This window comes from Lissotriton helveticus, chromosome 2_1, assembly GCF_964261635.1.
Source record: "Lissotriton helveticus chromosome 2_1, aLisHel1.1, whole genome shotgun sequence".
NCBI classification, from domain to species: Eukaryota; Metazoa; Chordata; class Amphibia; order Caudata; family Salamandridae; genus Lissotriton; species Lissotriton helveticus.
In genome coordinates this window covers 873043334-873069885 of record NC_136059.1, presented here as the reverse complement: position 1 = coordinate 873069885, position 26552 = coordinate 873043334, and the positions used below count along the sequence as shown (strand labels likewise).

Sequence of the window (26552 nt, the reverse complement as noted above, 5' to 3'; positions counted from 1 at the left end):
GTGTTGGAGCCTGAAAGTGTTGCTGAGAGTAACAGTCTGTTGCTCGTCCCCGATTAATAGTACTTGGGTCTGCATGAGATGATCTGTGCTCTTGATCAATGAAGAGCACACTACCTGTAGTGCCTGCAGCACAGGAAATATTGGTGCACTACATTGAGACATTGAGACTTTTGAATGAGCTATGAGTGTTTGCCAGGAGGGCACTCCAACGGATACTGAGTAACATCATTTTCATGAAAAGCCTGAATGAAGAGGACTTGGGCACTTGTTTGCCTTACTTGGGAGTCCAAATTTACCATAAGACTGCTGATTTATTTGAGGGTAATGTAGGGCGGGCCCAGCGAACTACAAAGGGTAATCTGGAATTCTTGGGGACACTACCACTGTCGGTTGCGGGGCGAGTGGCTCTGCTAAAAATGGTCACTCTGCCACGTCTGCCTTACTATTTTATTACGCCGCCGCTCTGGCTGCCTGCGAAGTACTTTGCCCAACTCAACTCGATAGTTACGAGCTTTTTAAGGGGTTCAGGGAGGCGCTGCCTACTATGACACGTCCCAAACAAGAAGGGGGCCTTGCAGTACCTGATTTTGAGGCTTACTACCATGCGGCCCAGCTGCAGTGGTTCACGCAGCAGATGGTGGAGAAACTGGAAGTTGAGCCAGATCAGAGAAGTAGAGATCAGGGTCTTCGCCTCCTGACTCGGATATTGCTGCAGCTTCCGGTGCGCAAACGAAAAGTGCCCAAAGACTTGTGGGTGGTGAAGCAATGCTAGACCAGGGCAACGCGGCACAATAAGGTGAGCCATGCTTATGCCCCTGAGATTCCGGTGTGGTTCTGCGAGAAACTACCCCACGGAGGGGATTGGCAGCGGCTACAGATATGGGAGGAGTTAGGGATCTCCTCTATCGGGGATCTATATGAGGACGGTGCCTAATGCGAGATTCCAACTCATACAAGTCTATGTGTTTCATCGGGCGTACCTCACGCCTTGCAAAATCAATGAATTCTTTGGCTCCGACACGGCCTGCCCGCGGTGCAGACTGGAGGACGCAGCGTTCATGCATATGTTCTGGGATTGTCCATTACTCCAGGGATACTGGGGGGAGGTCATGACCAAACTGACAGAGATGACGGATAGGGACTTGCAAACTACTCCAGGAGTGTGCCTGTTGCATTGGTTATCCCATACTTCCCGCAACAAAACAGCTAGCAAATTCCTGGACCTGGGGCTAGTAATAGCCAAGCGTGAAATCACCTGCCATTGGAAGGCGGTCACAGGCCACAATGAGACGCGCTGGCTACAGGAATTCACAAAATGGGCAGACTGTGAGGGGACCCTTCGGCTCCAGCTCGATCAAAGAGTTGATAATGACAAACTATGGGATGTGGCGAGAGCTTGGGTGGCGATGGTGGATCTCCTTAAGAATCCGGTGGATGATGACGACTGACCTTGTTGAAAGTTGGTATCACCCTTGTGATGCATGAGAGCACAATCTTGGGCTGCAGGGGGACAAGGGTAGATGGGGAAAGGCCCAATGTGTGTGCATTCATCTAAGTGTGACTTGGGCCAATCCCATAGGGAATCAAACGGACCATGGGACATACTTGTTGTGTAATGAGAGTGCTGTTAGGGAGAGCGACATGTCTGAAGGGAGGAGGGTGGTGGGGCTACTGGGATGGGGCTGGGGCGGGGGTATGAGTTGGGGGGGTTATTCTTTTCTTGGTTCTTTGGTAGGGTGCGTGGATGCTGATAGCACTCATGCAACCCTGGAATGCCATAGCTCAGCCTCTCTGGGCTTGACTGTCAGCTTGGTGGGATTCGTCTCAGTGTTTGATGGCCTACTCTCTTTATGGGGAAGGAACAGTCGGCCTGAACGATCCAATGGGACACGGAGATGTGGCATGGCGGGTTTGTAACCGTATGTTGAAATGCGCATATATGACGTCCTTTCTATGATCCTATGAGTGACGCACTTGTAAGAAATACGAAAACGAGAATAAAATCTGTTTAAAAAAAAAACTGAACGTGAGAGTCCTGTTGATCTTTTTTATTACCCTTTATGTTCGATCTGCAGTGTCTCATCAGCAAATAGAAGGCTGCTGTGGGGCTGGGGGTGAGTGGGATGGGTGTAGGATACTAGACCTGATTTCTCTCCACTGCCCCTTCAACAACCTCCTATCTGCTGCTCGGGACTATCAGGTGGGGATAAAAATGTGGTAGCACTTCCTCCCTCTGACAGTGGGAATAAACACGGAAAAAAGATTGGTGTAAAAAGAAGCCTGTGGTAAATAAATAATTAATTACCGGTACTATTTTTCATATAATCAATAAAACAGGTAGCTCAATAAATAAGAGTCAGGATTCGAGGTATCTTGAGTCGACAGGCTTTAATCAGGCATAAGGACAGGAACAGGACAGCCTGCAATAGTACGGAATGGCAGCTGCCAGGGAAGGGACAAGGGAAGTCAGGATGGCTAATTGGCTATTGGCAACTTTCAGTAACAGTACACAGTATATATATTAAAACAATTGCATTACATTCAATACAGTAGGCGTAGCAGTAGGCGTGACTCGTAGCAGTCGCGAAAGATAAGGGCAAAATGATGTAACAAGAAGGCGTGTACAGGGCGTATACATAGACATGTGATGTAAACGTAACAGAAGTGTCATAAACGGGGCGGAAACATGGAGGGGGCTACCTGAGCAGCTGGGACCTTTAACCTAGTGGTGCGCGCAAACGGGCAATGACGTGTTACCAGAGAGAACTGGGGGCTATGACTTCTGTGCTAGAAGAGGAGACTAAAGTCTGGAGTGTCAGAGCGACATGTACCCAAGGCATATCTGGTATCTGGTGTTTAGAGTACATGTTGATAGAATCCAAAAGTTATCAGGGTAAAAGCTAATAGACTCTAAGACTGGTGCATGCATAATTCTACATGTATTGCGTGTGCGAGGAATATTCTATGAATATTAATACAGTATTTCTCTTACATGGAGACAGTAAGGCTAGACCATGACGGAAACTATTGATGCGATTCAGTAGCTTAGGAATGCAGAGAAGGAGGGCCGGACTGATAACTAGAATCATAACGTACTCTTGGCAGACTGGGAGGCAGAGCCAGGCCGGGCCGGGCACTGCGAGGCATGAAAGTAAGCTAGGGGTCAGGGATGCAGGTGGGGGCTGTATCGCTCCTCGGAGAGGGTTCAGGAGACAGGAGCTGAATCTGAGTCTGGGCCCTTTTGAGGCCTAGAAACGGGGACAATTCAATGAATTTAACGTGCACACTGTAAAATGTGGCAACGTAGGTTTACATAAGCTTAATATTCGTTGCTTTCACAAGGACTGGAAACTGGCATACTAGAGATGGACACAACTTGTAATTGCGTCTTTAATCGATCAGAGGGGAATACATGCATATCGATCATGCACATATAGCATAAGATGGGGAACACGTAGGCACATACAACATGGCAAAATTTACTTTTCCACATTCCCTCCTTGTGCCCTACGTTTCCATCAGGAAACATCAATATTCATGATACCATCTATCATTTCATATAGCATCATTTGCTCGTCTCGAATTGTCTTGGAACGGGACTTAGGACTAGGAATACAAGAGGTAGCGCACATGCCGCAAATCGCAGGGCCACATTGTATACAGAGGCAGCAACTGAATATGATCATTACTGCAATACCCAGGAATGACAGTACTTTCCATCCCCAGGCAGATACAATACTCCAGAGCCAACCGGACCATGTCCAGGTGCCTGGATTCTGGTGCAACTGATGGGCAATTTTATGAAGTCTGGTTATAGCTGAATAAACAGACAGCGCGTTATTAGGAATGAAAATGCAGCAACTAGATCCGATGACTCTACATGCTCCTCCTCTATCGGCCAGTATGACGTCAAGAACGAGACGATTTTGGAGCACGACAAAACGCATAGCAGATTGCTCTTCGGTTAAGTTACCTAGAGCAGAAGTAGTCTCATTCACTACTGCTTCAAGGGTTCTGGTTAACCTACGTATTAACTTACTATTCTGGATAGGTCCTATAAAGAAGAAGAAACCTTTATTAAAGTCTTGATACTGTTCTAGAGTAGTTTCAGTTTGATCGACAATCGGGGACTCGATCTCCCTTCTATGTCTAATGTGTACTAGATGTGTGTTTCTGTGATAATCAGATGGGGCTAGAAAAACTGGTGGCAGTAGGAAGGCAATGTAACATGTTCCATCCCAATCGAGAGGCAGACGAACATATGCGGTCTGACCACAAACAAAATAAGAATGACGTGAGGCTTTGAAAATAGATTTCCCACTGTCACTATACTCGACAGTAGTAGTACAATCACTATGTCCTACATGTGCGGAACCATTCTTTCTGACACATAATTCGCCTTTGACTGGTAGTACTGAAATAGCAGGTAAATCTGGAGTAGTATCTGACTGAACATTCAGGACCATGAAATTCGAAGAATAATTACCTAAATCATATACTTCATTTTCTAGATCTACCCCTGTTCTATGGGAGAGACCTTGCTTGTCTGGAAAACATGTTCTATTCAGAAGGGACATATCAGTTGAGGATGATGTTAAAGTGGACCATGCTCCACACGAACCATTATGTGAAAACGGATAGGGAAAGAGTGGCAGAACTCCCTTCGGTGTCTGGAAAGGGGGGAGTCGACCACATACCCAACAATTAGTGGCATTGCTGGTCTGGTGTGAATAATGCAACATTCGGATGAATGTATTATTTCGCATAGCAAGACGATAGGATAGCTCGTGAGGAGGCAGATCACTAAATGTGTGCTCTACTGTATCATTAGAAAACATATGTACATGTGAAACTGGAAAACATAAATGTAAAGCATAACTTGTGCAGGTAACCATAAGACTTAAAAATAATAGAAAACTTAGAACAATAATACATATTTTAGAGTTTTGACTAACTCTCTCACTGTGGGGGTCTATCTCATACATGTCAGGAACCTGTCTAACCGTTTCACCCGAGAGGGACTTAGACAATTAAACTGGCTGACTTATTTTACTAGACCGGAGCTTCTGTTTATACTCCTGTTGCGGAGTTTTCTCTAACAGGGGAACTTTGAGTTCAGAGTCAAGTTCAGAGTCTGTTTTTAGGCAGTCTTTCGGAATAAGGCAGTCCTTAGCAAAAGTCTGTTTACGTATTCCATGGAACTTCTTTATGTGGCTCAGGTGGACCCACCCCTTCCTGCCCTCGAGCTTTACGGCGGTCCTTGTTGTTAGTAAGATCATCCGAGGCTCCTTCCAGCGGGGCTCCAGCGGACTTGAACGATCAAAATTTCGGACGAATACGAAGTCACCGGGGACGACTTCATGCGGTTTTACCTCGGTGTTGTCTGGAAATGCGGCGGCAACCTGTGAACGACAAGAGTGTAGGGCAGACATCAAGGAAGCTAGGTAATCTGTCAGCATATTACTGGAAACATCTGTAATACTGCGGGGTCTAGGTGTACCCCACATGTTTGGGGGGCGGCCGAATACGACCTCATACGGGGACAGACCTGATCTGGAATGTGCAACCATCCTCATATAGAATAAAGCAACTGGCAGAGCTACTAGCCAGTCTACACCTTTCTCTTTACATACTTTTGCAATGCGTATTTTCAGAGTCTGATTATGTCTCTCTACGAGACCGGCTGCTTCAGGATGGCGTACACAATGGAACTTCCACTGGTACCCTAACAGAAGGGAAACATGTTTCATAAGCTCAGATGAGAATGGCTGGCCGTTATCTGAATACACGACCCTAGGGAGTCCATAGCGGGGAAAGAATTCACGAACCAACTGCCTGGCAGTGGTCGCGGCTGTGTAATCTGGAACTGGATATGCTTCTGTCCACCTGGACAAGGCGCATACAACTACGAGGACATACTTGAAACCTCGACATCGCTCCATCTGAATATAATCCATCTGGAGGACTTCAAAAGGGTGGTCAGGAGGTTGGAATCCACCTTGTTCCACCGGGACACCTTTACCTGGATTGAACTGACAACATATCATACAGGTACGGACTTTCTGCTTGGCTGCAGCTCGTAAATGTTTGTTGAACCAAAGGTTCTGAATACTGTCTAACATAGCTTTTTCTCCTAGATGTGCTGGACTATGTGCGGTATTAATAATAACTTGAACCATAGAGTCGGGGAGAAACCATGTGGCCTTTCCCTTCGTCAACCATCCTTGATCTGTCTGGACCCCTCCTTGTTCGGACCATTTCTTGATTTCTTCGGGAGTAGCATGTAACTGTATGTCTATGATATCTTGTGTAGGGTCCTTAATTGTCATACAAGTAGTCTGATCTTGAGTGAGTGTCTGTGTCGTGTTAACTGGAACGTCTGGAGTCTGAGCTGTAAGCTTGGCTGTTCGATCTGCTAGATCGTTACCTTGGGAAATGATGTCAGTAACTTTCGTATGTGCCTTGCACTTCATGATAGCGATAGCTGTCGGTAAATGTATTGCATCTAACAGAGCTTGAATGAGGAGACCATGCTGAATCTTGGTTCCATGAGAAGTCATGAAACCTCTCTCCTGCCAGAGCACTCCAAAGTCGTGTACGACTCCGAATGCATAACGTGAATCTGTATATATGTTTACTTTCAGGTCCTTGGCACGTATGCAGGCTTGGGTCAGAGCTACTAGCTCTGCTGCTTGAGCAGACAAGGTGTCAATACGATGTGTTTCTATAACTTCGGTTTCAGTAGTCACTGCATACGCGGCTACTAGTTCTCCTGTACTTGTTCTCATACATGAACCATCCACATAAAGTGTCAGGTCAGGATTAGGTAATGCAATGTCTGTCAGGTCTTGTCTTGGTTTTGTCATAGTGTTAACAACTTCCACACAGTCATGTGTGGCAGGATTTGAAGTAACTGACGGTAACAGTGTAGCAGGATTTAGAATATTGCAGCGTCTGATTTCTATGTGTGGCTGGAACAGTGTCAGTTCATAACCTGTTAAACGTGCAATTGTCAAGTGCTGAGTCTGTGTTCGGTTTAAAAGAACTTCCACGGAGTGTGGAACTTGTACTGTCAGGGAGTGTCCTAACACTATGGAATCACTTTGTCTGATAGCTAGAGCTGTGGCTGCAACTGACTTGAGGCACGCAGGCAGAGCCTGGGCTACTGGATCTAATGTGCTCGAAAAATAAGCACAGGGCTTGTACTGTCCTGCTTGATCTTGTGTGAGAACAGATAATGCAGTACCATCACGTTCTGTGACAAAAAGTGTAAAAGGCTTACTGTAGTTCGGTGTCGCTAGAACAGGTGCTTGGCATAAGGCTTTCTTTAATTCATTGAATACAAGTGTATGTTCCTGGGTCCAAGGGAGGACAGTCGATACGGCTGCCTCCCGTGTCGTTAACTGTATCAGTGGCTTGGCTAGAAATGCATACTGTGGAATCCATTGTCTGCAGTAAGAAGTGAGGCCAATAAAAGCTCGTACCTCCTTCTGTGTCTTGGGCTGTGGAAGACTCGCTATTAACTGGATACGGTCTGGTGTCAACTGCCTACCCCACTTGGACAGTAAGTGTCCTAAGTATACCACTTGCTGGACACAGAATTGTAATTTGGAAGGGGACACCTTGTGCCCCTGCTCGGCCAGAAAATACAGAACTGTAAGTGACGCACGCTCGCAGTCACGTTCAGAACGGGCTGTGATCAGTAGATCATCGACATACTGGAGCAGGGCAGTGTCAGTTGGCATGTGAATATTGTCTAGTTGTCTCTTAAGTGCTTGACTGTAAATACTAGGACTTTCTGTGAAACCTTGAGGAGCTCGTGTGAATTTATAGCTCCTTCCATTTAAACAAAAACCGAAAAGGTACTGGCTGTCTGGATGAATGGGGACACTGAAAAATGCGTTCTTGAGATCGATAACTGTGAAAAATGTAGCTTCAGAATCAATGGCTGTCAATAGGGAAGAAATATCTGGGACTACTGGATACTGAGGAATGATACATTTATTAAGCTCTCGAAGGTCAATCACTAATCGATATACTGGGGGTGCATTTGGATCAGTACGTTTCAAGACTGGAATGATAGGAGAATTACATACATTGGAGTCAGTTTCTACAACCACTCCTTGAGCAATAAGCTCGTCAATAATTTTGGATAAGGCTGCTACAGCCTCAGGTGGCAATCTGTACTGTCTGATTCGTGGCAAAACTACACCTTGTTTGAGAGTCACACGATGGGGTGTGATATGCATACAACCTACATCAGTTGGACCTTGCGCCCATAAATGCTGTGGTACATTCAATAATCTTGGATCAAAATCACGTAATACATAGTGACCTTTAAAGTCTCTCAGGAACAATCGGACCCCTTCTGGGGAGCAGCAAATTACCGCTCCTAATTCTTTTAGTGTCTTAATGCCTAACAAATTTTCTGGACATGATTTCGTGAGTAACAAATCAGTAGTTCGGGACAATGGACCAACTTCTAGAGTAACTGGTTTCGAAATTTCATTAACAATCGGCTTTCCTGAAAATCCAAGGGAAACATTTTTAGAGCCTGAGAGCGGAGCCCCTGGAACCTCGTCATGACTGATAGTAGTCCTACTTGCCCCTGTATCAATCAAAAACTTTCTGTCTTTCCCTAATACTTGACTGTGTACATAGGGACCTTCTTGATCTACAGGTATCTCGATGAGAGGCAAGCCTACCTCCCTCTCTAGGCTGTTTCATGGATAAGGCTGATAATCTGGATACTCTGTCTGAGCATACTGGTACATTTGCTGTGTAACATGCTGTGTTGCAGCAATAGGCTGCGGTGCTGGAACTGTCTGTTGTGCATTCTGTGGTGGCTGAGAAGTCTGTGAAACTTGTTCATGTCTAGGCGGACGTGGTCTTTCTTTAGTCTTACCAGTAGCTATGTTGTGTTTCAGAACTGCACACTCGTTTATAAAATGACCTGGCTGTTTACAGTAATTGCATGTCCCTTTAACGGGAGCTGCAGGATGACTGGCTTGATTCGGACCCCTCTTCTGACTGTCTTGTGGAACAGATTGTGCTACTAATACTTTCATTTTTGTGTCTTTCATACGTCTCCTTTCGTGTTCTTGCTCTTCCCTGATTCTATTCTGGTGATACTGGAGCATCTGTAACATTTGTGACGGAGTATTAGCTTGCCAACTACTTTCGACTTTCAATACTCGATTTTTAACTTGTGGACTTGAATTCTCGACTAGTTTGGTAACAAAAAGATGAGGGTACGATTCACTACTTGTTTTTAGACCACTGTTAATAATAAAACATTTTTCAAATCTAGAATAAAAATCACTAGTGTCTTCATCCTGTTTCTGTTTACAAGCTGAGATTGCATCCCAATCTTCCTTTTTCGTGGCTAGTAACCTTGGCAAAACCTGTATCAATAACTCGGGCAATTCTTTAACTTTACCCCCAAGACCGGTACCTGGTACTCGTGATTTATCTTCAGCTTCTAAAGCTGTCCAATCTATCTTTTTCTCTCCCATCTCCCATTCTTTTTCCTTGAGTTTTTCATATACCCCTGCGGGCAACAGGACCTTTAACATTTTAATGATATCAGGATAAGTGTATTCTCCCATACGGAGCATGTCTTTTAATTCTCGATGGAACCCTGCTGGATCTTTGTCGTGACAGGGAATTAACTTTTTCATCTTTAAGAGTTCCATCTTTGTGATAGGGGTGTAGACAAATACTCGTTCTAGTTCACCACCCGCTGTCCTAACTGGGTGTACTTCTCGTAATGGATGCTGTCTATCTATGTAAAATGATTTACTTTCTGGAGGTGAGACATGAACAAAATGCGGATTCAAAAACGTTCGATATTTGTGGCGTTGTTCTAGAATGATACTAATTAAATCGGTACCTAGACCTCTCCATCTATACTGGAGTAACTCGTTCAGAACATCATGTAACGGACCTGGATCAGAATGCTGTCCCTCATACAGTGTAATGAGGTGCTGGATCATATACATACCCACCAGTCGCTGCTCGGCTGGGGGCAGTTTCAGAAACATTTGTGCCACTATTTCGTCTGGAAAAGTGGTAGAATCAGTAGTCCATCGGACTGCTGATCGGGCTAGTCCTTGTTCATGCATGGTACTAAGTTCACTATAACCGATTCGCGATTTCAGAATATGATCGGTAGCTTGAAATACTTGCTCAAGAGAACCTTGTTCTGGTGCTGGAGGAGGGAAAACTTTCTTGTGATCTAGGCATGAATGTCGGTCGGGAAGTCTAGTTCTACCTACATACGCTATTCTGGAGGGATTCTCGTCGTCTACCTCTTCAGTAGAAGAGTTGTCTTCTTTTTCGGTTACTTGTGCTGCTTCTCGTTTCTCGTGTATCTTTATTATTTCCTTACGGATTTTCTTGTACATACTTTCTATACAGTTCTGTGTCTTGTGTCTTCCCTCGGCTATATGGTCACTCCACCTGGTCAGGACTTTCATTTCTTCCGGATCTTTATCCGGATAATCTTGTTCCCTTATTAAACAATTAATTAGAAATTTTAAAAGCATGAGTTGAATCTCGACTTTCCTTTGAACCATGGCATCGCCAATACTTCCTGGATCTACTCCTGTACGGATGAAACAATATATTCTGTCTAGATAACCTTTCATATTCGGTAGGGTGTCCAAATATTCGGTCACCCGTCTTACACGTAATGAATACAGGACCATATCATCATCGCCTGGGACCGGATCATAACGGCATTCGGTAAGTGCTCGCTTGATATCTGCGACTGACTGAAGTTTGGGCGAACGCTGTAACGCTCGTGCATGTAGCTCGAGTAATGTTACACGTCTGTGTTGAGGCGGGGTTCCAGGAGGACTTCCCCCCGTGGCCCCTAGACTAGAATCGTCGACGGGTATTGTACGTGCTGGGAGAGTGACTGATGTAGCGGGTACATGTACTGTAGGCTGGACCGGGGGTACCGTAACAGGTGCTGTAACGGGTGTCCCGTTGGCTGGAGGAACAGGAATTACATTATTTACGGGAGCTGGCGGAACAGGATTTGCATATGCTGGGACTGTGTCGTCCAAATAGGATGAGAGAAAAATATCAGCTGCGGTCGGTTTGTGACGTAACTTAATCGGAACTAATGGCGGCGGAAAATTACATGGTGCTTCCGGGGTGGCTCTCGGCAAGCCCTCGGCCAGAAGAGGATACATACCCTTAATAAGGGCATTTCTCTGTCTGTCTGACTGTTCGGCTTTAACTCGTTCACCTACTTCGATTAATTCCCTTTCTTGGGCTCTTTCCGAGGATTCTCTACTTAATTCTGTTTTTCTGATTTCTTTTTCGGTTCTTCTATGAGATTCTTTGCGCCATAACTCGATGGCATCTTTCTGGGACTGTCTGGATTTCTTTTTCCATAATGCTTCTTCTATTCTCATGATGCACTCGGCATCCCATGTACCTGATACGGGCCATCTATATTTCTCCTCTAATTCCTTGGTGTACTCCACCCATAAGTCTAGATATAATATGGCACTTAAGCCATGCTTATGATACATAAAATGACCTGGACTGTCCCTAGGCGGGACAGGAACTGCTTCCTCTAATAACCCTTTTCTGGTTTTTAACTGACGTAACTTCGAGAATAGAGGCATAGTTTAGGCTGGAGTCTGGACACAATACAATACACGATAAACACAATAATAACTGGGAAAACAAATCACGCATACCACGATATTGAAAACACATGGAATAACATTTAAAATAACAGTTCGGACAGAATATTACCTGATATACTGAGAACAGAACACATGAATTTCTCGAGAACGGAACTTACTAGAATTACTAGATGCACTGCTAAAACAGCACGAAACTTACCGGTCCCATAAAGAGACACGTCAGGACCCGCGTCCACCTAGGTGAACACTTCGTGTTGGATCTGTGTACCCAAACCCACGGACCAGAGACAAATTAATTGACCCTGTCTAGATACTACCCCAGCAACGGTACTCACCGGGCAGCAAGAACGGAAGGCCTCGGACTGGACTGGACTGCTACGACGACGGACTACGAACTTCGGACTTCAGTTACAGGTGGGCCTCCGGATACCTCGGACCTTGGACTCTCGGCTTGGGCTCTGGTCGGGACTCGCCGCGTTCCTCACCGCCTCGTCTGGATGCTGGACCGCAACCTCCGTCTCCTCCGTGGGCCTGAGGGATACTTGAAGCAGAAATATCTGCACGTGCACGGTATGGTTCCGTCACGGCTGCAGAGGATCAGGGGGCCTGCGTGGCTTCGCCGACGCGTGGGGAAAGGGCAAGTCCCTATTCGGGCGCCATTATGTGGTAAATAAATAATTAATTACCGGTACTATTTTTCATATAATCAATAAAACAGGTAGCTCAATAAATAAGAGTCAGGATTCGAGGTATCTTGAGTCGACAGGCTTTAATCAGGCATAAGGGCAGGAACAGGACAGCCTGCAATAGTACGGAATGGCAGCTGCCAGGGAAGGGACAAGGGAAGTCAGGATGGCTAATTGGCTATTGGCAACTTTCAGTAACAGTACACAGTATATATATTAAAACAATTGCATTACATTCAATACAGTAGGCGTAGCAGTAGGCGTGACTCGTAGCAGTCGCGAAAGATAAGGGCAAAATGATGTAACAAGAAGGCGTGTACAGGGCGTATACATAGACATGTGATGTAAACGTAACAGAAGTGTCATAAACGGGGCGGAAACATGGAGGGGGCTACCTGAGCAGCTGGGACCTTTAACCTAGTGGTGCGCGCAAACGGGCAATGACGTGTTACCAGAGAGAACTGGGGGCTATGACTTCTGTGCTAGAAGAGGAGACTAAAGTCTGGAGTGTCAGAGCGACATGTACCCAAGGCATATCTGGTATCTGGTGTTTAGAGTACATGTTGATAGAATCCAAAAGTTATCAGGGTAAAAGCTAATAGACTCTAAGACTGGTGCATGCATAATTCTACATGTATTGCGTGTGCGAGGAATATTCTATGAATATTAATACAGTATTTCTCTTACATGGAGACAGTAAGGCTAGACCATGACGGAAACTATTGATGCGATTCAGTAGCTTAGGAATGCAGAGAAGGAGGGCCGGACTGATAACTAGAATCATAACGTACTCTTGGCAGACTGGGAGGCAGAGCCAGGCCGGGCGGGGCACTGCGAGGCATGAAAGTAAGCTAGGGGTCAGGGATGCAGGTGGGGGCTGTATCGCTCCTCGGAGAGGGTTCAGGAGACAGGAGCTGAATCTGAGTCTGGGCCCTTTTGAGGCCTAGAAACGGGGACAATTCAATGAATTTAACGTGCACACTGTAAAATGTGGCAACGTAGGTTTACATAAGCTTAATATTCGTTGCTTTCACAAGGACTGGAAACTGGCATACTAGAGATGGACACAACTTGTAATTGCGTCTTTAATCGATCAGAGGGGAATACATGCATATCGATCATGCACATATAGCATAAGATGGGGAACACGTAGGCACATACAACATGGCAAAATTTACTTTTCCACAAGCCTGAGCTTACAGCTATAACGATGAAGTACCCTGTCACGCTTCCCACTACGCAATCACTGGCTCCTAGTCTCCATCACCCTTGTCTATTTGCAGAAGTGCCAGCCCAGAGATAAGAAGCTGTTGAGATATGGGATAAAACAACATGGGAGGACGGAGAGCTGTAGCAGCAGGAGCCTTGTGCTTCTCAGCTCTTCTGGCCCACTGGAAGGCCTTGCTTGGCCTGTGATACGCAATGACAGCATTAGAAGTTGTGCAGGTAAATGCAGGTGCATCCTTGCCCCATTGCAGGTTAGACTAACCCCTCGTTGCCTACTGCATTTTGACTTTGTTGGGTGCTGGTGTTCTGTGACCACTGGTTACATCAAATCGCCCAGTGCACTAGTCACCTACTGTCCCCAAGGGCAGTGAGCTAAGCTCTGAAGTTGCGGAAACATGCAAGGGGGATGGGGGGAGCAGTGGTCGAAGTGGGGGGGAAAAAGTAGGGGAACTGTGGGCAGAGACTCCAAGGACAGGGTTAACCCAAGGATTGGATTAGTGGGCAGAGTCAGAGGTGTGGCCAGAATGTGCCAAACATCCCAATTTTTAGTATATGCTTGACATTTTACCGACCAGTTACAGCTTATTGTGATATATATATATATATATATATATACATATTACCTACTGGCGGTCGCCAGTAGGTATATATAGTTAGGATTTTTTCCCTATGGGTTTTTTGAAAATTCTATGTCTAATAACTTTGGCGTTTGTGGACGGAATTGGCTGAAATTTTCAGGAAAATGGCACATTTTGTTTCTGAGCAGCCCCTGAAAATTTGGGGGGGTTTCGTCAAGGGGGGGCCGAGAAAAAAGGGGGGTCCCAAAACGTGTTTTTAACATTGATTTTTCCATAGGGCGGTTAGCCTCACTTTTAGCCCGAACGGCTGAATAGATTTGCACGAAACTTGGCAAAATTGTAGGGACTGGTAGCCCGATGTGCCTTTTGTAGGTCTCAATATATGTGCTCCAGTGGATTTTGAGAAATTAACGTTTAAAAAAAGATATATATCTGTAGCAGCGGACCGGGCAGCGCTCCAGGACGCGTACTTTTCGCGCAACGGAGCTTTGTGAAGCGAAGCTGATTGGTTCTCTGGCGTCTGTCAACATTCCAAAAAGTCCGTAGCTGCCGCCATCTTGTCTCTCGGTAGGATCGAGAGACAAGAGGAGGCCAAAACAAAGGGGCAAATAACCATAAGGGGGCATAGTAGATCCTCCCTGACCCCCTAGGTTTAATGTGGAGGCTTTAAAACGGCCCCGCGGGGCAAAAAAAAATAATTTTTTTTTTGTTTTTTTGCGTGGGTAGCGCCCGGTCCGGGAACCGGGAAGCTTTCTGGGCAGCGTACTGCAATGAAAAATGAATGATAGACTTTTCAAATACTGTTGTTAATTGATTGTTGGTTTTGTTGATTATTTTTTTTTTTTTTTTATTTTTTAAGGATTGTTTATTGTGTTTAATAATTTATTAAACTTTCTAACGCGGCGCGTCATATGACGCATTACGCGACAACGCAGGTCCAGAATATAGTGAAAATGTCTCCACCAACCAGCGGACGGCACACAACCCCTTTCAGCAGGCTAAATAGTTCTGTTAAATGACAACAGAAGGGACAGGCAACAAGAACCATCAGTCAAAGAGGGGAGGGCAAGTTCTTCTCTACCGGGTCACGTTGGAGCGCTACCGGAACTGATCGAATTGGTAGTCTACAGTGTTTCTGGATGTTTCAGACTGAAGCTGGCGTTAGCATGAGAGCACCACCATTTCGTAGCTCCGTCGTGGCCATTCCACGAGCAATCATGCTAGGCGCTCCCCACCAGAAGCCTGCGGGAGTCGGGGGCCCCCAAGACTTTTGTAGAATCTTCAAGGATGAGGGGACGCTTTCGAGAATGGAGCCCAAGCTCTAGCAGACAAGCGTCCGAGTTCCAAGGTGTCGCAGGCCCATTTTAGTGGACCACGCCCAAATCTGAAGAGATGGCCGCCATTTTGAGAGTCCTGTGGCAGCCGCCTATCGCTGCACCGCAAGAGCGGGAGCAACTCAAGTACATGGTGAGCGAGACGCTGTAGTCGAAAGAGCGGGCGGTAAACAGCTGAATAGCGGAAGAGGCACAGTGTAGCAAAAGCGGGCTGAATGGCAAATGAAATGGAAAAGGGGTGCCCCACTACAGCGTGTCTTTAGGTGAAACGGATTGTGGGACAAGGTGAAGAATGGAAGAGTCACCAAAAGGAAAAAAGTTCCGCTTGACCCCGGGAGCCGGCCACCTATGTCGGGGGCGATCTCAGGCCACACCAGGGCAACACGACTTGGGGAGGGGGCCGGAGCCAAGCGCCCCCTCCGAGTCCGCGACATGACACCGTCCCTCGGGGGCCTCCGTCAAGCGGTTCAGGGTGGCACCGCATCACAACAGCCCCCACTTACTTTAAGAATAGTGAAGATGAAGCAATTGCAAATAGGCTTCAGACAATGTTACAAGCACTCCTCAAAACTTTGAACTTTCACAGTGCATGAGTTGGGACAGCGAGGGGTGATTTGGTTTCTCGGACTGTTTTTCTGGTCTCTCACCACTGGCATACTTTAACGTTTTCTTGTTTCTAGGACATTAATAGGTTTTATCATTACGTTATGTTATCGTTTCTTTGTTTGTTGTTTAATAAAAGTTCATGTTCATGTTCATCAGTGGCCTACTGATTTTCGTTTTCCTATTTTTTTCTTTCCAGGTTGTTTCATGGTAAAGTTTCTGTTAACAGGATACAGTGATCACTTCGTTATTATTGCATATGTCCTTTTCACTAGGGGTGCTCTCTGGTCGGGCCAGATGACGTATCTCTAGTAAATGGTCCGGGTGAAAAAGGTGCATCAATCAGTGGGGAGTAGATAGGCATGACAGATTACAACGGGGGAGAAAGGTCCGCATTACGTACCCTTTCACTACTTGCAAAGATTTTCCTACGTTTATATGCAAACAGGGAATACCTCCAAAAAGAACTAATTCCCAAACAGTCAATGTTCGGACAATCAATCAATCAATGAGGAATGAAATAGGTACGACGTGTTAAAGGCTTGCGTTACCTACCCTTCACTATCTGCAAAGGGAGAGAGAATATTCCTATTCTTCCTCGTTTGCAGGTAGAGAAGATCCTTAAGAGAATTAACTTCGAACAATTCAATGCTCGATTGAAACAATCAACAAGGGGTACTGTGAACACAAATGAACGCCGCTTATGTACATACGCATTGCTATTTTCAACAGGTTGTTCCTAATGTTTCTATTTTAGCGAGGTCAAAAAGAGATCCCATTAGTGGCCTACTGATTTTGCTCGATTCCTTTTGTTTTTTTACACGATTTTTCGCTATCTGCAAAGACTAAACAGAGTATTGCGACTCTGTGCTTGTTTGTAAATAGAGAATGAACCAAAGAGAACAATCAATCAAATGGAGAGAGAAGCAGGCACGACGTATTACAAAGGGGGCAAAGGGCTGCGTTAACTACCCTTCACTATCTGCAAAGAGAGAGTACTCCTAATAGAAATGAGGGGTGGGGGGCAGTATTCAAAGCAGATCAGTGTGCATAAACACGAAAATGTTTTTACTTACCACGTACTTGACATTCGACAGCTTATGATATTTGCTATTAAAAAACCATTGAAATTCACTGAAAAAACCATAGGTTATAGACCATATATAGTTAGGAATTAGCATTTACAAAACCTTGAAAATTCACTGAAAAAACCATAGGTTATAGACCATATATAGTTAGGAATTAGCATTTAAAAAACCTTATTTTACTCACACAAAACCATTGAAATTCCATATATAGTTAGTTGCACTAACTATATATCGCGCACCCGCAATCCACTGCTGATCATGTCACATATTACATCATTCATGACATGGTCAGTGACATCACTGATGACATCACTGATGACATCTCAAATGACATCACTGATGACATCACTGATGACATCTCATTTGACATCATTCTTGTGCTAATACGATAAACCTCTTCAGACTCTAATATAACCTTAGATACACTCAGTGTAAACAGACACTCACACACTGCCACTCATCCATGGAGTTACTCACACACCCAGTCAGTCATGCAAAGAAACAATCTCACCTCCATTTCTTCAACTATACAGTTAAACACACCTTACTTATTGAAACATATACTAACACATATTTACTCTCTTATACAATCCCTGATACACGTTCACAATGATCGATACAACCACTCACTCATTCAGTGGCTCTCATGCACAGTTATTTATATATGCCAACTTTCACATGTACTGTGTTTTACATATGTACTTACTATGACATGTAGCATTGAGATATCCATTCACTCATCAATACACTCATGCACACAGTCAACTGCCCATGTAGCTGTTTCCACATGCACTCTTGAACTCATACACCTAGTGAATAAACTGCTCACACATCTATGCATAGAGTCACACACCTTCCAGCCACCCCCACACAAACTCAATCTCCCATAGAAATACTTGGGCAACCAATTAATAACACATATAGCCTCTCGTATAGCTAATGATCAACACATGCAGCAGTTTACAGAACAACAGACATAATGATGCACAAATTAAGACAGTTTAGTCACTAACCCATGCATTCAGTGAGACACATTTAATCACTCACTCATACAGTCAGTCATGCACCTACTAAATCCTTCATCCAGACACTTATACATCCACTCAAGACATATTTTAACTTTACAGAAAAATACAGTCACTGGATGTTGTCATCAGTGATGTCATCAGTGATGTCATTTGAGATGTCATCAGTGATGTCATCAGTGATGTCACTGACCATGTCATGAATGATGTAATATGTGACATGATCAGCAGTGGATTGCGGGTGCGCGATATATAGTTAGTGCAACTAACTATATATGGAATTTCAATGGTTTTGTGTGAGTAAAATAAGGTTTTTTAAATGCTAATTCCTAACTATATATGGTCTATAACCTATGGTTTTTTCAGTGAATATATATATATATAAGGTTTAATAGGAGTTATTGGCATTTAAATACATTCACAAAGTGGGATATATTTCCAATCACACAATGTCCCAAATACGCTTAAAAGTGGAATCACAAGCCATTTGTCTCCAAGCCATGCAGTTTCTCTCATTAGCACTTCTCCTCCCTTCTTCCACAAGAGCAGTTCAAACATGAATGGCAAAATATCCTATGGCCAGATGTAGGTAGCCAAATACCGGTCGGTAACGGCCGGACTGGTATTTGGCTTTTGAGATGTAGGGGGACAGAAACAGGCTCTTTCGGTATTTTTACCGAATCTGTAAATATACCGGTCGGTAAATTTACCGATCGGTATTTTTACAGATTCGGTAAAATTGAGATGTAGGTGGGACTCTTCTGAGTCCCACAAGCCTTACAGAATCGGTATTTTACCATCAAATTAAATTTGATGGTAAAATACCGATTCCGGTGTGCATGCACATGTGTGCATGCACACCTATGCCATATGACAGGCAGACCTGCCCTTAGGGCAGGTATGCCTGCCACATGGCACCCGAGCCTCTTTTGGGGGTGCCAGAGGGTGTCAAAGTGACACCCCCTGCACCCTTGTCAAATTCGGTATTTACCGATTCGGTAAATACCAAATCGGTAATGCCCATTCATTCCTATGGGCTTCAAAGCCCATAGGAATGAATGGGCATTACCGGTCGGTATTTACCGAATCGGTAAATACAGATTTTTACCGATTCGGTAAAAAAAACATCTGGATGGTCCTACATGTCTCCCCTTCATATTTACCGATTCTTAATTACCGAATCGGTAAAATTCGGTAATTAAGAATCGGTAAATAAATCCTACCTACATCTGGCCCCTAGTTTGCAAATGTTTTCTATATAATTATGGCTCTGCCATATTTGCCACATAATACATCATCCACTGCATAATCTTACAGTTTTAACTAATCATTTTTCTAGCTCAAACGGATAAAAAATTACTAAAAAAACTTTACTTGAGTTGCTGCACAGTGTACGCCCTTTGCAAAGGTTGACTGATCACCTTTCTCATTGCTGCATTTGTATGTTATACTGATACTAGTGAGGCAGAATCTTTGCAGAGACTTAACATTTGTAAAAATGTCTAAACAATAAAGTATACGAAAATATATTGCATTACTCTACGGCCTTTTTTTTGTTGCACAATTTAGTCAACACTGCGGCATCATTTTGTCCCCCAATGCTGCATAGTTCCAATGGCTCCAGAGCAGGTAGCACATGTTAAAAGTGCTTGTGCATGAAGTAGAGAGACTGTGAAGTTTGCAAACTTACTTTGGTGTGCGTGCAAATCCTGCTTTGCCGATCCTTGGTGAGTTGCAGCTACTACTGCTGAAACCAGGCCAATGGAGGTACCAATAGGTGAGGCGGACTGACCTCGATGGCAGGGTCGGCTTTAGTGCTAGTGACGCCGTGTGCAACAATGTTTGTTGGGCCCCCAATGATCACCTACGCCTGGGACTCCCTCACTACCACCCTTTAAAAGTCCCCCTCAAGTCTCCATAACCACACTCTTTCTCAGATGCATTTAATTTGAATTGCAGCGCCACTCATACCAGTGTACGGTATCAGAGCACTTTACATCACACACACTACACAAAGACAATCATTTATACATGTGTAAATCACTGTATAGGAAATGTTACATAAGAAAAAGGACTACAAGGTGTAGAAGCCATATGACAACCATACTGGTAGGCAGTATAGTTTAATAGCTAACTGTTCTATGTTAGGATTTTAACTTATAAACTGCAAGTAACAAAAGGATCTCTCTGACAAAAGCAGTAACCTACTAACCTAGTTAACATTATGTGCACTTTGTGATGTGCATGGTACATGTTCTTTTCAGCAGGCTCATTAACCCTCTGTGCTACCTTTCCAGGAGTCAACCCTTTCACTAGACAAACCTCCGATCTCTCTCTAGGAAGAACATTAATCACCGAAGTTATCATGACATTTTCATTGTAGCTGAAAATTGCTGCTACTAACCTAGTTAACATTATGTACACTTTGTGATCTGCATGGTACATGTTCTTTGCAGCAGGCACATTAACACTCTGTGCTACCTTTCCAGGAGTCAACCCTTCCACTAGACAAAACTCTGATCTCTCTCTAGGAAGAACATTAATCACCGAAGTTATCATGACATCTGAAAATTGCTGGAGGCCAGGAAGGAGGCAGCAAGTTTTTTTTAAACCATAATATACTTGCAAACACTACGCACCCACCCGAAATAGGTACCCAGTGTGGTCACACCGTTCGCACCACCCTAACCTGCTCAAGGTTCATGTGACCTTAGTGCAGAGTCACAGTGACTGGATCACTGTTGCTCTATGGTGTGCTGCTTCGTAGGCCTGCCCACAAGACTGGAGATGAACTTCAATATGGATTGTGGAGGACATGCCTTCAAGGTTAACCAACAATTGACACCACTAGGGTACACATGCTTGTGCAAAGACATCAGGCCTTCTAAGGAGGTCTAGTGGAGCCTTCCAAGGTCTAGCATGGGAATATGCTCCCTCAGTAGGGTGGCCTGGTGGACTACTCAAGAAGGCTGAACCCGGTTCCCCAGTTCCAAATTCGACAGCTCTGGCCTTAGTGCCACATCCTCTCCCCCACTGAACACCATATTGCCCCACTGAGAGAAACTGGCACTGCCTTCAGCTACAACCTAATTGTGCCCGCTATAAACACTTGGATGTGGCTCAATTCAAATTATGTATTTTATAAGAGTAATATGCTGCCTAAAAAAAGAAAAGTAAAAGCAAACACTCATAGGGAATGCAATATCAAGTAAAGCATGTGAAAAGTAAGCAGAAACAACATGGTTACCATAATGATCTCTCGCTCACTATTCAGAAATCAGCAAATAGTTTTACCTGAAAAGTTAAGGACATGACTACAGGGTCCTGAAGGGAACTGTTTCAATGTCCATTGCTTATATCCATGCAAAACGTAGCAGTATGGTTTAAAAAGACCACATCCATAAACACAGAGTCATGGTACACATTTTGTTTTCCAATCCACCCATCAACCAGGTATTGCAATACATCCAGGAATGGTGCACTTCCCCGCCTGGGAACAAACATGCTGTTCAAAGAAAGATGTGAAAACAAAAGTTGTGCTTCACTGCAAAGTCTGTAAAGAGAGGCTGCTGTGTTTGGATGTGACTAAAACCAATCTGGCCACTTTGAACCGCTCTGTCGTGCTTCATTTAGTTATGTATTTATTTTTCATATTTAAAACCTTTTATTTCTCTCCATCCCGAGGCTGCACTTTGGAATAGAAAAATGTCAGAAAAAGGTAATTTCCCGCAAGAGTGTTTTTCTTTTTTGGACCCATTTCACAGTGAAGCAACTAAATGAAAGAAGGAAAGAGAGGTTGTGAATCATTTCTTCAAGTCACAGTTTTCAGTAAGTGAGGAGCAAGACAGAAAGTGAGGGAATAATAGGAAGAGAGGGGGGGGGGCAGCTGCCAGTAAAGAAAAGAAGAGGACATTGTCTGTGTTTTCTTTGGGCAGTAAGGAAGAGACAGAGTTCTTTTCCTTCTCTGCCCGTCCCCGAACATCCACGATAGCAAGCAGAGCCTTATCTGAATGCCTTTGCTATTTCTGCCGTCCTGGGACACAGTTTTGAAAAGAAAAAGTAGGGGAACGGAATCTTTTTAATAAAAGAAATAGGGGCACGCCGTGCCCTTCCAATCCCGCCCACTTTGACCACTGGGGGAGGGATAATACCCAAGGCTTGAAATGCATGGCTGCTACATAGCCTAATCATGTGGTGCACTTCAGGTCCTGGCTTTTTAGTCAATACCAAAAGTGCATGCTGGAACCTGCAATTTTGCTTTTAACTTTGTAAAGATGAACTCAGAAATTGCAACATGCAAAGTGCTGATGGGAAAACGTCAGACATGACTGAAGGTTTCACATGTTAAAGGGAGCAAGTGGCAGCTATGAAACTGCCCTTAGCACAATAAGCATCTGAGCATAGTTGAGAGTCTACCACAGACTTTTTGCATGAAAGGCTCAAAAAACAATTAAGCAGATTGGTGAATTAATGTGTCTGCTGAACAGCACATATTTATTTAACTACATAAGAAAACGCCGCTAGCCGTACACGTGCAAATTGCCTGTCCTGGCGCGTGCACAACTCCTGTCCCTCTTCCGAAGCTAAATCGACAACAATAGATGTCACCAAAGCAAGCAGCGCATGCGTTGCATCGCTAAGTGAGACCTAAAAAAGCATAGGAACTGGGAGACTAAGTGCTGTCGGGGAGAAGGGGGTTGAGTGCTTGTGGTCGCAGAGGTAATAACATTCTGTAACGATTACAGTTTTTCTCAAGTTATGGAAAGTGCTATCAAATAATGCTCACACCTTAAGTGAACATCACATGCAAATTAAATTAATTGATAGAAAATGCACTATTTTATGTCGTGAAATCTCAATTGGCTATTGACACCACTGCAGATGTCTGTGTTTTACCAAAGAGTCGCAGAATTGAATGCTGGTTGGTCCAGTGGGAAATAGTGACTTATGTATTTATAGCTCTACAAGATCTTAGCCTGTGTCAGAAATCACCATGAATATGCAAGTCATTAATTTGAAATTGTGTATGATGGGCTGCAGCAAAATGATTGTTTTAACTAAAACAAGGGGAGACGAGTTGCCCTAACGGCTAGGGCGGTCGACCTTCAATCTGGGGAACCGGGTTCGACTCTCGGCAATGACACTGAACATCCTGTGATTCTGGGCAAATCACTTAATTTCCCTGTGCCTAACAAAAATATATGTGTCCTCATGCAACACAACTGGTGCTATGTAAAGCGCTCTGATACCCGATACCAGGTCGAGTTCACGCTATAAAAAACTTGCTTTTTCCAGATTGGACCTACTGCCAAAAGTTTTATGAGTGTCAATTAAAAAGATGAATTGCAGAACTCAATAAATTACTCAATCAAGGAGCATTTATAAAGCGCACAGCTACCTCCGACGAGGTATTGCGGTGCTAACAAAGCAGACCAGAGAGATAGGGGGATCAGGCAGCTATTCCCCTTGCTTGAAAAGCCAAGTTTTCAGCACCTTTCTGAACTCCTGTTCTGAGTTCATCATGCATGGGTGGTGAGGTAGGGCATTCCAAAGTTTTGCAGTCCTCACTGTGAAAAGACCTGCCCACCTGTCTCACTTTAGAGAAGTGGGGGACATTAAGGAGACGCTGATGATTAGACCTTAGTGTCTGCTCCTGGCCTGAACTGAGCTAATACCACCCTTACATTACCTTTACAAAAAGTGGATTTTAAACGTGTACAAAAAAGGAAGGCTAAAAGTTCTGAAAACTGCGAGTAGTCTATGGTACCACATCAGACGTCTATTGGAGATACCCTACTACTGCGCTTATGCCCCAATATGGGACTCCCCTGGGACTCCTGGAAGTCTTGTAGATAAAATGGCAACCCCTCTAAAACAAGCCGGAATAAACAAGTGGGGTCAGCTTCTGCAAAAAAGCATACTAGTTCCCTGGGAGGTGCTAGAGAGAGCCACATATGGGCATCTCGCTAAATTCAAGAACTATCAACTGCTGAGTTGGGCGAATAGTTTGAAAAAACTGGGGAATATAGAGGGAACCTCGAAAATGATCGCCAACTAACACCTCCGGAGAAAAAGAAGGTTGCAAAATGGTACTGGGTAATCATTGAGGCAGGAGAAGAACCCCTTCTAAAGCTGGAGGAGATCTGGAAGAGGGACCACCCAAGTCCAAATTTGGAAAACTTATGGCAAGTATCGATGTCAACTTTTTGGTCCACTGTGAAATCTGCACCCCTCAAGAAAAACCATCTCTTTACAGTGCATAGGGTGTATTGGACACCACGGACGCTGTAAAAACTTGGGAAACAAGAGCCAAAGTGGTGCCTGAAATGTGGAGAAGAAAGGGCGGACGACATCCATATGTTCTGATAGATATTTTCTGGCTGGATGTGGGTAAGATGATTAAAGAGGTCAAGACATCAAGGTAAGCCTCAAATTGGTTATTTTTGGGGTAGAAGAGTTATGCAAATTATCCCAAAAACAAAAATTGCTTTTAATCATACCAGTATTGCTAGCAATGAGTGAGATTTGTATTAAATGGGTATCACCTATATTCCCAACCAGGACTTCATCCAGCCCTGAAAGCAGCCTTCTATGTAACTGTCCACCGATGAAAAGCCAGCGTGCAACGTTTGAATTTTCACATTTAGCATAGAATGCACATTTTTAGATTTCTACTAAAGTTCACATACAAGTCAAAATACACTTGCCATCAGATTGGGTTCCACCACATCACAACTGATTATTTGTTAAAATGAACATTCCCCTGATATGCCCATATTATGAAAAAGTAAGCTAATGTCCGTGGCTTAGTGTAAACTGCCTATGCCCTTCTACCTATCTCATCCCACTGAAATATTAGATGAGGTAAAAAAATGTCACTGAGGCTGGCTGGCTTGCAATTCACATCTATTCCAGGTCAAGACATTCACTTAATCTGACTTCTACATCTACAACATTGGAGATATAAAGCTCGAAAAATCATACATAAAAATATTTTCCCACGTTTCGCATTTTGCCAGTATCATGTAGTATTTGCATATTCTGTATTCAACATATTAAGGATAAATTATCTTTTCTCCCAGTGCAGCCAATGACTAATGCCGACGTTTTCTCAGTATCTTCCCCCAACAAATGCCCAAATATACGTATGTATTGAAATTATCAAAGTCCCGGTACCCTATGTTGTGGGGGTCTGTGTACGGGAAGAATGTCAGTTGGCATATAAATCTGAACCGCTCAGAATGCTTCGCATCAGAGCTCGGGGTGACACTGACCTGGACGCTCTCACCACCCTGCCTCCCGCTGACACCACGCGGGCCTGGGTGAAGGGCTGGAAGTCCGGATTCAGCTTCACGACCCTGGCACTGCTGCTGCTGGCTCCCACGCCCATGCTGGCGACGCCGAGGTGGGCACTGTTCTGCCAGGGCTGCCTCGACGCAGGCAGTTGAAATTGTCCTGACGTTCCACTCTAGAGAGTCGAGCAACCGTTCTCGAGCCGAATTCAGGTGGCTAGCAACGGGGCACGTCGGAGCATGCGCAGACTGGTCGAACTTTCCGAGGGAAAGAGTGGTATTCCTGATAGAGGCCCGCTAGATGGACGCGAAAGAAAAGGATAACAATGCCGAGGCTAGTCCGGGACTCTGACACATTTGGAGAATGCATATTTTCTAGCTCAAACTGATTGACATTTGCGGACACTATAAAGATCCTCTGTTTCGTTACGTAACTCACGTGGCGTGGTAATAACGGTAACTTTAATTCTAAATACAATTTACTGAGCTCTACGTGTTTAATTGTGTTGTATTTACTTAACTATTCAAATACTAAGCGAGCTTCGTATCTGTTTTTATTAGCCGGTGTAGCTGCGCTGAATTTCATATCAACATTAAAAATATATATATATATAAAATGCTGTTATTAACAGCCAGCAGAATGATCTTAAGTCCAGATGAACTAAACATCAGCCGGGGTTAAAGCAGTGTCAACGGTTCAGCTCATCTTACTCTCAGAAATGCATTTATATAGTTAGGACTGACTTATTTTTCTGAATTTAATAACTTTTTATTTCATTTAAAACAAAAAAAATGATGCACGCGCCAGAAGTACACATAGCAATCGTACAGATGGGTAAATTGTTCATACACATGGACTACATTACAGAGTAACTCATTCGCGCTAGGAAAATCACTTTTTATCACATGTAATACTTTTGAGGAAGGCGAACAAGCATAGACAAATAGCGCTGTATCTCTAAAAAGGGTTGGTCATAGGATATAGAGAAAGTGAATGGGCATTATCGTCCTCAAAACACAAGGGGCGGCTCCTCTGCAATGGCGGAGTAGCGT

At 44.2% G+C, this 26552-nt stretch overlaps 1 protein-coding gene across 3 annotated transcripts in view; it reads right to left on the bottom strand.

Annotated features, from left to right (window-relative positions):
* CCDC192 (coiled-coil domain containing 192) overlaps positions 1-25727 on the bottom strand; it is an 851244-nt gene extending 825517 nt beyond the window's left edge. Inside the window, exon 1 of one of the 3 annotated variants that reach the window (XM_078675607.1) lies at positions 25482-25727. In XM_078675607.1, the coding sequence (XP_078531733.1) occupies positions 25482-25597 (116 nt within the window). In that variant the 5' untranslated portion in view covers positions 25598-25727. The remainder of the gene's footprint in view (positions 1-25481) is intronic. The other 2 variants (XM_078675606.1, XM_078675605.1) reach the window with 2 other exon arrangements.
* Between the last annotated feature and the right edge of the window lie 825 nt (positions 25728-26552).